The sequence below is a fragment of the Eretmochelys imbricata genome, chromosome 2, assembly GCF_965152235.1.
Source record: "Eretmochelys imbricata isolate rEreImb1 chromosome 2, rEreImb1.hap1, whole genome shotgun sequence".
Lineage (NCBI taxonomy): Eukaryota > Metazoa > Chordata > Testudines > Cheloniidae > Eretmochelys > Eretmochelys imbricata.
Genome location: NC_135573.1, coordinates 172,228,750 through 172,240,808, shown reverse-complemented (window position 1 = coordinate 172,240,808; position 12,059 = coordinate 172,228,750). Strand labels below are relative to the sequence as shown.

The 12,059-nt window shown below is 42.6% G+C and overlaps 1 protein-coding gene across 1 annotated transcript in view; it reads left to right on the top strand.

The window, feature by feature from the left end:
- Nucleotides 1–12,059, top strand: part of CNTNAP2 (contactin associated protein 2) — a 1,133,690-nt gene that overhangs the window by 655,474 nt on the left and 466,157 nt on the right. Inside the window, exon 13 of the mRNA XM_077808720.1 lies at nt 8,798–8,998. Coding sequence (XP_077664846.1) covers nt 8,798–8,998 — 201 coding nt within the window. The remainder of the gene's footprint in view (nt 1–8,797; nt 8,999–12,059) is intronic.

The window sequence follows — 12,059 nt, the reverse complement described above, 5'->3', positions numbered from 1 at the left end:
GTATTTGTTTTGGAATAATAAAATAATGGTCATTCTAGCTGAGAACATTTATAAATGAAGAAACATCAGAGTTTCTGCTAAAAAGGGTAAGGGCCCACATTAATTTCTGGCTGTTATAGCAATCACATGTAAGTACTTGTGTGGCTATGTAGGTTCTTGTTATTTTACTAAATGAAATAATGTTTACTGTAATATATGGCTATTTCTTAAAATAATTGTCAGTGTATTACAGAAACACCCAATATTAATGTAATAACTGTAATTGCTAGGAATACATAATCCAGTTACAGTTAATGGGAATGGGATTTATTTTGACCCATTTCATATTTGGCTCCCATGTACTTCTTTGCAGCAAATGTGGAATAGTCTTTGTTTCAGCCTCTGCTATGTTTACATATGCTAACTGTGGGGCCAAAGTCTGGTCCTTGCTATACTTCAGTAACTCTATGTTTATGTCTATGTGGTTTGTAACGTATCCTTTAAATCAGCTACTGTACCAAATAACTGGAGGATAGCTAATGTAACACCAATTTTTAAAAAAGGCTCCAGAGGTGATCCTGGCAATTACAGGCTAGTAAGCCTCACTTCAGTTTTGGGCAAACTGGCTGAAACTATAATAAAGAACAGAATTGTCAGACACCTAGATGAACATAATTTGTTGGGGAAGAGTCAACATAGTTTTTGTTAAGGGAAATCATGCCTCACCAATCTACTAGAATTCTTTGAGGGGGTCAACAAGCACGTGGACAAGGGGGATCCACTGGATATAGTGTACTTAGATTTTAAGAAGAAAAGGAGTACTTGTGGCACCTTAGAGACTAACCAATTTATTTGAGCATGAGCTTTTGAGTGAGCTGTAGCTCACGAAAGCTCATGCTCAAATAAATTGGTTAGTCTCTAAGGTGCCACAAGTACTCCTTTTCTTTTTGCGAATACAGACTAACACGGCTGTTACTCTGAAACCTTAGATTTTAAGAAAGCCTTTGACAAGATCCCTTACCAAAGGCTCTTAAGCAAAGTAAGCTCTAATGGGATAAGAGGGAAGGTCATCTCATGGATTGGTAATTGGTTAAAAGATAAGAAACAAAGGGTCAATTTTCAGAATGGAGAGAGGTAAATAGTGGTGTCCTCCTCGGGTCTGTACTGGGACCAGTACTATTCAACATATGCATAAATGATCTGGAAAAAGGGGTAAACAGTGACAGGGAAAAATTTGCAGATGATATAAAACTACTCAAGATAGTTAAGTTCAAAGCAGACTGCGGAGAGCTACAAAGGGATCTCACAAAACTGGGTGACTGGGCAACAAAATGGCAGATGAAATTCAATGTTGATAAATGCAAAGTAATACAGACTGGAAAACATAATCCCAGGTATACATACAAAATGATGGGGGCTAAATTAGCTGTATCTACTCAAGAGAGAGATCTTGGAGTCATTGTGGATAGTTCTCTGAAAACTTCCACTCAATGTGCAGCGGCAGTCAAAAAAGCAAACAGATGTTGGAAATTATTAAGAAAGGGATAGATAATAAGACAGAAAATATCATATTGCTTCTATGTAAATCCATGGTACGCCCACATCTTGAATACTGCATACAGATGTGGTTGCCCCATCTCAAAAAAAGATATATTGAAATTGAAAAAGTTTCCAAAAAGGGCAACAAAAATTATTAGGGGCATTGAATGACTTCCGTATGAGGAGCGATTAAATAGAATGGGACTTTTCAGCTTGGAAAAGAGACAACTAAGGGGAGATATGATAGAGGTCTATAAAATCGTGACTGCTGTGGAGAAAATAAATAAGGAAGGGTTATTTACTCCTTCTAACACAAGAACTAGGGGGCACCGAATGAAATTGATAGGTAGCAGGTTCAAAACAAACAAAGGGAAGTATTTTTTTCACACAATGCACCGTCAACCTGTGGAACTCCTTGCCAGAGGGTGTTGTGAAGGCCAAGACTATACCAGGATTCAAAAAAGTACTAGATAAATTCATGGAGGATAGCTAATAGCTATTATCAATAGCTATTAGCCAGGATGGGCAGGGATGGTATCCCTAGCCTCTGTTTGCCAGAAGCTGGGAATGAACGAGAGGGAATGGATCACTTGATGATGACCTGTTCCATTCATTCCCTCTGGGGCACCTGGTTTTGGCCACTGTTGGAAGACAGGATACTGGGCTAGATGGATCTTTGTTCTAACCCAGTATGGCTGTTCTTATGGAAATGTTATAAGAAGCTACACTGAGTCGAATATACTAAGTTACCCTACATTAATACACAAATACTTGAGAGCAGAATTTGGCTCTCTGCAAATGAATTAGAAATCATTGCCGGGGCGGGGGAATAAGCAAAATTTGAGATGGCAGATAACATTGTTGGTTAAAGGGGGATTTAACGTTTTACACTACAACTCCCCAGCAGAGCGTTGGTGGGGATCTTCTTAGTGTATGCACAGCATGCCTCAGGTGGCACTTGACCAGGATTTGTCACTGAATTTGGTCCACTAGTTGGATCATTAGCTTCCCTAGCCTGGGCTATAGGTACTGACGGGGAGTGGAACATGAATGCTGATCCATCGTGTGGTAGAAAAGAGTCAGCCTGGTATAAACAACTATTTAGGACTAAAACAGAAACATGATTGGGCTTAACCAACAACACTTACATGTGAGTACACACGCAGTCTCTCTCACACACTTTATATGTAATATAAGTCAAATAATTATGAGGTATATCCCAAGGAACTTCCTTGTTTATCCTTGTCAAATCTCTTAGGCGAGCCCTCATGATGTGATCACGTGGAACAAGAATCTGGTATAATGACGGAGGGAAAATGACAATTTTTTTGTACGCACACTGTAAACGGCTGGGCCGTCTCACCAGCCCAGGAAGGAGTGATGCCATGCCCTAGTCTGTTTCAGGCCCTTGCCTCAGGGCACAATTCATTGCTTTATACTAGAAATCATGAAGTAACACACACACACACACACACACACACATGCGATTCACCTGCCCAAAGCAGGCTGTAGCCCCAGAGTTCTTTCCCCTCTGGATGAGGGACTCCTGCAATTCTCCAATTCAACTGACCTCTTGCTGTCCTTATAAGGACTAGGTGCTCTTTGGGCTATCATCTGACTCCAAGCCCTGTCACCTGAGCTGGGAGGCTCAGTCACAGGTGCAGTTGGGTCTGTCACCCTTTTAAAGAGTCCAGTCACCATGTGACACCCACCCAGCAATGACTATGCTCTAGAATACCTCATATAGATCACTAGGAACCTCTAAAAGGAAAAAGAAGGACTGAGACTGGTGAAATAGCATCCTGGTAGGTAGAACATCTCTTCCACCAGAATAGGGATATATATTTTTCCAGTCTCTGCCTGAGGTGTAGAAGACTTGTATTTTACTAAGAATTGCATGTTTATCCAGTTTCAGAAGTGTTGTAATTTATTTTCATATAATGCTAAACAATCCATTCTATTGAGCCTTGGGAGCCAGCATAGTTTGCCAAATCACTCAACCAGGTACACTCTAATCAGCCTTCTGCAGTCTTCCAGGGTGCAGAAAGGGGCAGAACTTTTCTTCTAAAGAACATTGCAGATATGCATATGAGAATCGGTCTGTTTATAATATATTAATAGTAGTTATACCTCTGACAAAGATCCCAAAGTGGTTTACAGGCTGCATGAGTAGGATTGCGTCCACCCTCAAATGATGAGCAGTGGCCACCATTTTATGCTAGGAACAAACCCTATGTACCAGTTTTTGGAAAGGAGAATTGAAGCATAAACTAACCCAAATAAAACTCCACAGGGAATTTAGGTAGGCAGAATTCAATTATCCAAAATCGAATTCTGCCAGAAATTTTAACGGTCCTGTTTATTTTATTTTTTTTTTCAAAAAGTATCTGAGCCTTTTGTCTCATCCTAAAGACCAATATCTTTATCAACACAGTGCCCAACATTTCCAAGATGTTTTTCTCATTCATGAGATGCCGTTCTGCCCCTTGTAGATGAAGTATCAGTCCATTTGTGGGAGCGGGTAAAGTTTCATCTTTTGCTGCACAATGGATTGGATTTTAAGATGCTTTTAACAAAGAATTGGGCATCTATTTTATCACATAAAGCAGTATTTTTAAACTATACAAACAATCAAGACCTTGATATGTATCACATCAGCATTTCTCTATCTCACTCTTATCGCTGGTTTCTTCACAGTCAGCAGCCCACATGGAAAGTTACACTGCACAGGTGGGTTGTTTGGGGCCTGCAAGCCTCGTCCTTTCTCTAAGTCCCTTTAGGGGGATGATTCAATTTTGCACTGACTGGAACCCAGTGCGGGAGCAGAACTCACTTAAGGGACCCATTGCCCCGTCCACCTTCCTTTAAAGTCATTTGAGAGACTTTCCATTGATTTAACTGCAGGGGCGCTGGAACAATTTGTATAGTGGGGGTGCTGAGAGCCCTTGAACCAAATTGGAAACCCTGTATATAATAGAAACCATTTCAAGCTAGGGGGTGCAGCAGCACCTCCAGCACCCCTAATTCCAACACCTATGCTTAACTGGAGTTGGACCAGGCCCCTCACGAGAGGCCCTCAGAGCCAGTGCAGCTGGTGCACTGGTAGGGTATATACCATCTCAGATAGAACTCTACCAAGGCACTGAATATGTAGCCCAGGGTGGCCACTCTGAGCCTGAGAAGGAGCCAGAATTTACCAGTGTACATTGCCAAAGAGCCACAGTAATACGTCAGCAGCCCCCCATCAGCTCCCCCCAACCCCTCACTCCCAGCACCCCCTGCCCACTGGCAGTCCTGCCGATCAGCGCCTGCGCCTCCCCCTCCCTCCCCGCACCTCCTGATCAGCTGTTTCATGGTGTTCAGGAGGCTTTGGGGAGGGGGAGGGGGAGGAGTGAGGGCAGTGCAGGCTCAGGGGAGGGGGCGGGAAGGTGTGGAGTGGGGGCAGGGCCTGTGGCAGAGCTAGGGGTTGAGCAGCGAGCCCCGCCCCCTGCCCCCCCGGCACATTGGAAAGTTGGCGCCTGTGGCTCCAGCCCCGGAGTCGGTGCCTGTACAAGGAGCCGCATATTGACTTCTGAAGAGCCGCACGTGGCCCCGGTTGGCCACCCCGATGTAGCCCTTTGTGCCAGAGACCAGACATTCCAGTCAGTGAGAATACAGAATAGCACATTCCCTTGTGTGGTCTAGCACAAAGGGAAAATAGGAATGTGAAATACTCCTAATTTTAATATTGATATAAATACAGTATATTTTAATTTATGTAAATAATTTTCCACCCTATCTTCCAATAAAACGTTGTGGAATGTCTATATTGCTGGATAGGAAATAGCTAAAAGTCTCCTTAGTATAAGAAAAATGTCTGCCTGACTATTCTGGAGGTAAATTTAGTGCAATATTCAGACATTGGTACCATAGTTTCTGGGGCAAGAGTGGTATTGTGTTTGATATACACTATAGATATGAATAAGGTAAGCACCATCTCACACCACCTGCAGATCTTCATCTCATTTGGCTAGCTATTTGTGCTCCCTGTACAGGATCCATCCGCTTTACCTAACCTTATTCTTGATCATTTGATTAGAGCGTGTTACACCACATCAGTTCTACACATATATAGCTTCATATGACGCCACATAATCCAAAACTGCGTGACACAACATAGTGATTGCATATGTGACTGATAACTATGTTACTATTGAGCTGACCCAAAGCCCGTTGATATCAATAAGAGCCTTTCTGTGGACTTTAGGAGGTTCTAAAACAGGCCCTAACGGCTCAAAATATTTTCATGGAGTTAGGTTAATCTTTAAATAACATGGTGTTAAATCAAGGGTGGGCAAAGTTCTTGGCCTGAGGGCCACATCTTGGAATGGAAATTGTATGGCAGGCAATGAATGCTCACAGAATTGGGGATGGCGTGCGGGAGGGGGTGAGGGCTCCGGGGTGGAGCCAGAAATGAGGATTTCAGAGTGCAGGATGGGGGCTCCGGACTGGGATGGGTGAGGTGGGGAGTGAGGGCTCTGGCATGGGTGCAGGCTCTGGGGTGGGGATGGGGATGAGGGGTTTGGGGATCAGGAGAGGCTCTGGGCTGGGATCAAACAGTTTGGAGGGCGGGAGGGGGATCAGGGCTGGCACAGGGGGTTGGAGCATGGGGAGAGGCTCAGGGGTGCAAGCTCCGGGTGGCGCTTACCTCAAGTGGCTCCCGGAAGCAGGGGCATGTTCCTTCTCCAGATCCTACACAGAGGCACGGGCCAGCAGCTCTGCACGCTGCCCTGTCCTCAGGCACCGCCCCTGCAGCTCCCATTGGCTGCAGTTCCTGGCCAATGGGAGCTGCAGGGGCAGTGTGCAGAGTGGAAACCGTTGGCTGCCCCTACATGTAGGGGGTGGCGGGGGGAAACACTGCTGCTTCCGGGAGCTACATGGCGCAGCCCCCCCAACATTGCTCCCCAGCTGGAGCACTAGAGGGGGCCATGCCGTTGCTTCTGGGAGCCGTGTGGAGTGGCCCCGACCCTGCTCCCTGACTGGAGTGCTGGAGCGGGGCAAGCCCCAGATTCTGCTCCCCAGTGGAAGCTCGAGGGCCAGATTAAAATGGCTGGTGGGCTGAATCCAGCCTGCGGGCCCTAGTTTGCCCACCCCTGTGTTAAATGTTCAGCTTCACATGTTGGATTTAGCTATGTGAATTCCATTAACAGGGATGGGAATTTGCACAGATGAATCACAAGCATATTTGTGTAGACTCCTATATTTAATATATTCTGTTTACTGGACACATCTGTTAAGTGAATATAGTACTCATGGAAAATGGCAGATGACTTCCCCAAAGACTAAAGTCCTATATTTATGCAGAGAACAGGTTCAGCATAGGCAGCAGCAGTGCAAATTTTTACTTGAATCTTTGAAACAAGGACCATCTATGGTCAACAATTCTGCTTCTCTGGCATAATAGAACAGTCCACTGCATTTGTTTACCTGGTCTGCCCAGGGCACAGAGCTTTCTTGGGGACCAGTCAAAGAGTCAGGAGTGAACTCTCACAGGATCTAACAACTGCCTCAAACCACAGCACTCTCCATTCCAAATGCAAGATACATTTCTTTGACTTGACCTTCAATAATAATAGCGCATAGCACAGCAGAGAGAAAATAAATAGAAAAAAATAACACGAGGTCAATTTTCTCCTTGAGGAAAAAAACAGAACGACGCATGACAAGTTACATCTCTTAATGCGCTTCTGGAAAGCACTCATGCTGCAGCAATGAATACTATATAAATACCCAAATAGAAAAGAATATTTTTGCCTTTAGTTTCTCCTCAACCCTGACCTAGAGGAACAATAGTTTAATCTCCTTGCCTATTTTAGTCCTTGGCCGCTGTGCTTAGATTGACAAGTCTACTAATAAATGTCAACTGTGATAGTGTTTTCTGATGTTGGTACCTGTCCAGTTGGGACTTGACTGAAACAACCAATTCATCTTACTCGAGTCACAGCATAGCAGTTGAATAGTAAAACAATCACAAATGGAGATGTTTGAACCTCAGTGATTTTTATTCAGAGAGCTTTGTGCAAACTTATTTTTGTTGAGGACTTTTAGATTTGTTACCTTTCAGCTGCATTGAATGTCCTACTGAGAGATGGTAAATAGGAGCACATTATACCTGTCCTATGCCACTCAGTATTTTATGTAAATATAACATTTCTTCTTTTCTTAATCTCCTTTCTAAACTAAACTCCTGCGATAAGGAGCCCTTTGCTGCTGTAAACCTGCTGACACAGGAAGCATGTTGTTTCACTATTAAGGTTATTTCCTCACTATGATTTCTTATAGCACTTACCAAGGCAGATGTTGCAGAAATACTATGTCTAGTGGCTTGATATGCACTGAACTAGTTGTGGTTAAATGTATAGACAGTTGGTAGGCTATAGTACTTATGTTCCTTATGTAAGTGCACGAATAACCTTGTTGAGATGCAACCTATATTGCTGTGTTTCTCCTGACGAAAGATTCGAGGGTTTTTTTCCCTTGGCCATTTCTCATATCCCTGCTGAAGCTGTGAAGATAAAATGTATCCTACTTTTATACTTCCTTACCCTTGAAATCTGTCATAGCCACCAGTCGCTCTGAAAACTTCATCAAGTCCATATTAGAGACAATCTTGGGTCATTGGGACTATAGCCCAGGACCAACAAACTATATGAAGCCCTTGACTCCTGTAGTATCTAATGTATTTTACTGTTGTGCATCTCTGATGTCACAGTGTCACAAAATAATACTGCTTTTGTGCATGCAGGCAGCCTGGAATGCAGTAATACTGTGTAAACTTGATGTTTTCCTTGCAGTAAGAATCCCTAGGTCTCTGTAGCCCCAGGCCTCATGTTCTTTTAATCCAGTTCTGATCAAAGCTAATCTTCATTTGTCAGAGGGGCCGCTATGACTGTCATCACTCAAGGCAGTCTCCACCCATAAGTAAAGTGCGCTGCTCTTATAGAGCATCTAGCACAGCGACAAACAGGAACAAGGAACCTAACCAAGGTTTCCTGCATTCAGTGCAGTCAAGTTGTCCCATATTGTTGATCTATTTCAAGTAAAATAATATCTTGTGAATACCATGCACAAGCCCCACTTGTTCTCACCCGCCTTTGTGCATGGGCACACACTCACACACCTGTTGCAGAGACCCGGTCTACAGTTTCAATATTATTTGTCAAAAGCTATAATTGTTTTAACTCACTTCCAATTTCTTTCATTCATTAGTTCTTTCTTTACTTTACTTTTTTTCTTCCAGAGGATAAAGTGTGGTCAACTGTGTATCATGATCTGCAGATGCAAACTTCAGTGGTAGGCAATGGCCCGGAAAAGTACTCTGTATTACAGCTCAATTACAGTGCCACCATGGATCAGATCTCTGCCATCACCAGTAGTGCTGAATACTGTGAGCAGTACATCTCCTATTCCTGCAAGATGTCAAGGCTGCTGAACACCCCAGGTAGGCTGAGAGTGAAATGTCACTTAATTACCATCTCTGCTGGAGTTCCACATTAGCTGAACAATTCAACAGGTGCGATTTTGAGGTAACCTGTTCAGCAGTTAACTCATTTAATTCTTCTTGTGGCTGCTCATGAAAGGTCACAGAAAGGTAGATAAATATATCAGTGTAATTCTTGTCCTGGGAGATTTAGCCAATGGGTTGCTTGTTACTTAAATCCATTTTTGTCATGAGAGAAATTTCTGTCGATTCTGTGTTTCTGAAAAGGGAAGCGAGTCGTTGAGCAAGCTGGCTTTGATTGAAGGATTGCTCAATAAGTAATGAGTAAATTACTTGAGGCCTTATCCTGCAGCCATGACTGAGGCATAACCTCCTACTGAAATCAGTGAGACCTTTACACAAATAAGGGCTGCAAGATCTGGCCCATTGATTTCTTCAAATAACCTCGGTTTTAGATCAAGTTGGAATATCGTGTGCCACCTGCCACTTTGCAAATAGTGGGGAAAGGAGCTGTACAATAAGATGGCTGTGCCAAGAAAGCCATATGTCTTTATTATTATGAATGCCTGTCAGTAGGTTATGTCTTCGCTCTATAACTTTCTACCACACTGGTGTATAACATTAGATTTTAACAAGCGCTATCTAACTTATCCCTGATGCAAGCAAAAATATTAGTTGTTCCAGCAAGTTTTTTACTGTATCAGTAAAATGGCATAGAAAGAAAGTACATTTTAGAAAGCCCCCAACTTGTCATTTCAAAGACATAATGGGTACTGTAATTGTTTTTGATAACATTTGATTTTAAGTATCCATTTACTGGCACTTAACTAAGACTGGATTATAAATGGAAGCACATAATGTATCTGCATGATGGTGACATTAATTCATTACGATAGGTGCAATTAAAACAGGTATCAAACAAAACTAATGGCTGGACATTTAAAATGTTATCCTTTATTTTAAGTGCCTCAGACTCATGAATTCATTTTGGTATATTTTCTTATGGTGCTGCTGATAAGTAATTCATTTGGCAGGCGTGTGGATTTCCATAAGTATTATGTTGTAATTTAGTGTTAGTGAATTGATTCTGCACTGCTCATTTTTCTCTTCCCTCTTCCCGGCCGTTTTTGAACTATTTCTAATGTATGATTTGTCTCTGTTATTATTCTGTTTAATTTAGCATAGCGAGGAGAATTTGCAAAGAAGTAAATATGCTGGGTCATCTTGTGCTTTTAATGTAAAGGGCCCTGCATCATTTCTGCAGGATTGTCGCAAGTGGCCAGATTGTGGCCACATTCTGCCCTGAGACTCATGCACAGTGCTCACACGTGTGTCAGAAGAGGGTGGGTTGTATGCATGCACCCCTGGGCCGGTTTTAGCACTTGGATGTAAGACTTGCTTGTGGGCATGAATTAATGATAAAAGTTCGTAAAAACCTTCTGATGTTCATGGTTTACGACGAGTGAATCATTGACTTTGCCTTTTTTGTGAGCCTATAAAGCCAACACCACAAGATTAAATTTTGCCTTCCAATATGCATGCATAAATCCAACGGAAATCAGTGCATTTTCTTACACAGCATTTTGCCCTTGGTTTCAGATAAAGAAAAACTATGGCATGCTTTATAGGAACTGAAAAAACCCAGTTAGGAATATTAAATTGCAGGTCAGTTTACTGTATTTAGTCTCATTACAGCATTGTACTCGCAAACCATACAGTTTGAATCTTTCAGAAAGACCTGTTGGTGTGTTGTGCAGCGCTGGGCCAGCTCCACGTACCAGCGAACCAAGCAGGTGCCTGGGGCAGCAAATGTAAAGGGGCAGCAATACGCCCTTGGCGGCAGTGGGAGTTTGTGCTCGGCCGCCAGGGACTCGTCTTCCTCCACTTCTCAGTCCTGGCAGGGGGTTTCCACTCCACTGTGTCTCATGCTGGGAGAAAGGAAGGGTTTTGTATAGTGTGGAGCTTTGGATAAATGGGAGTATGCTATATAGTATTTCATTTCATATGTCCGAGAGCTCTGTGTGTGTGTGGAGAGAGAGAGAGAGAGAAGACAAAAGCAGATAAGTTTAACACAGGCATTAACAAAGAATTCTATTGCACTGTTTGTATAATACCAGTAATAGTTTGTACACACGGTATAGCAGTGATTTATCTGTAAACAGGGGAGATGCCAATATTTTTTCTTCTCCTCTAAATTATTTGTTCTTTGGCTGTGCTCAAAGACTTGCCAAGGAACTCATGTTTTCCTTCTTCCTTTTGTTTATTTTTTGGAGCATTACCTTATCATTTGCTAAATGTAACATGACATTACATTCATCTCTGACCACAGCTCAGAAAACGTGTGTGGCTTCCTCCATCAAGGGATTTTACATGTAATCACTGCAGTATGGTTCCCAGAAAAGGAAAAAAAAAACCCTCCAATTGTGTATTTCTTGCGTTTAACCTGTCCCTGCTAATGTAAATGTCAAAGTTCCCATTGACTTGACTGGAGCCAGAAATTTTCCCATGGTCTTGATCAGACACTTGTCCAAGACAGTGAATTTTTCCCTTAATACACTTCACAAATATTAGTGTCCAATGAAATCAAATTAAGTCTCCCAGTCCTATTGTAAAGCATCATTAGGTAAGGTAGAAAACCCAGTGCAGCATCTCAGGTTTAACTAAACCTGCCTTTCACCTTCAGGATGATGCAAAGTGAGTGAAAAGTGGGTATAAAATGCCGTCACCAGTACATGTGAATGGAGAGTTCTGACTGGGTAGTGTTTTGCACATTTTTTGCTCATACTCTGCACTGGCGTAAAAGGATACGCAAGCTGCATGGCAGTCGAGAATCAGGCCTTTATTTGCCATTCAGGATTACAAAAACACTAGGCGACGTTATATATAACAGAAGAAAACACCCATAAATATGGATCAGGTACTATACAAGATAGCATTAGTTATAAATATTGTGCGTGAAGCTGCTTATGTGCTTGCAGTGTTGGAGTCGTGTTGGTCTGAGGATATTGCAGACAGGTGGGTGAGAACATCTTTTATTGAATCAACTTCTGTTGGTAAAAGC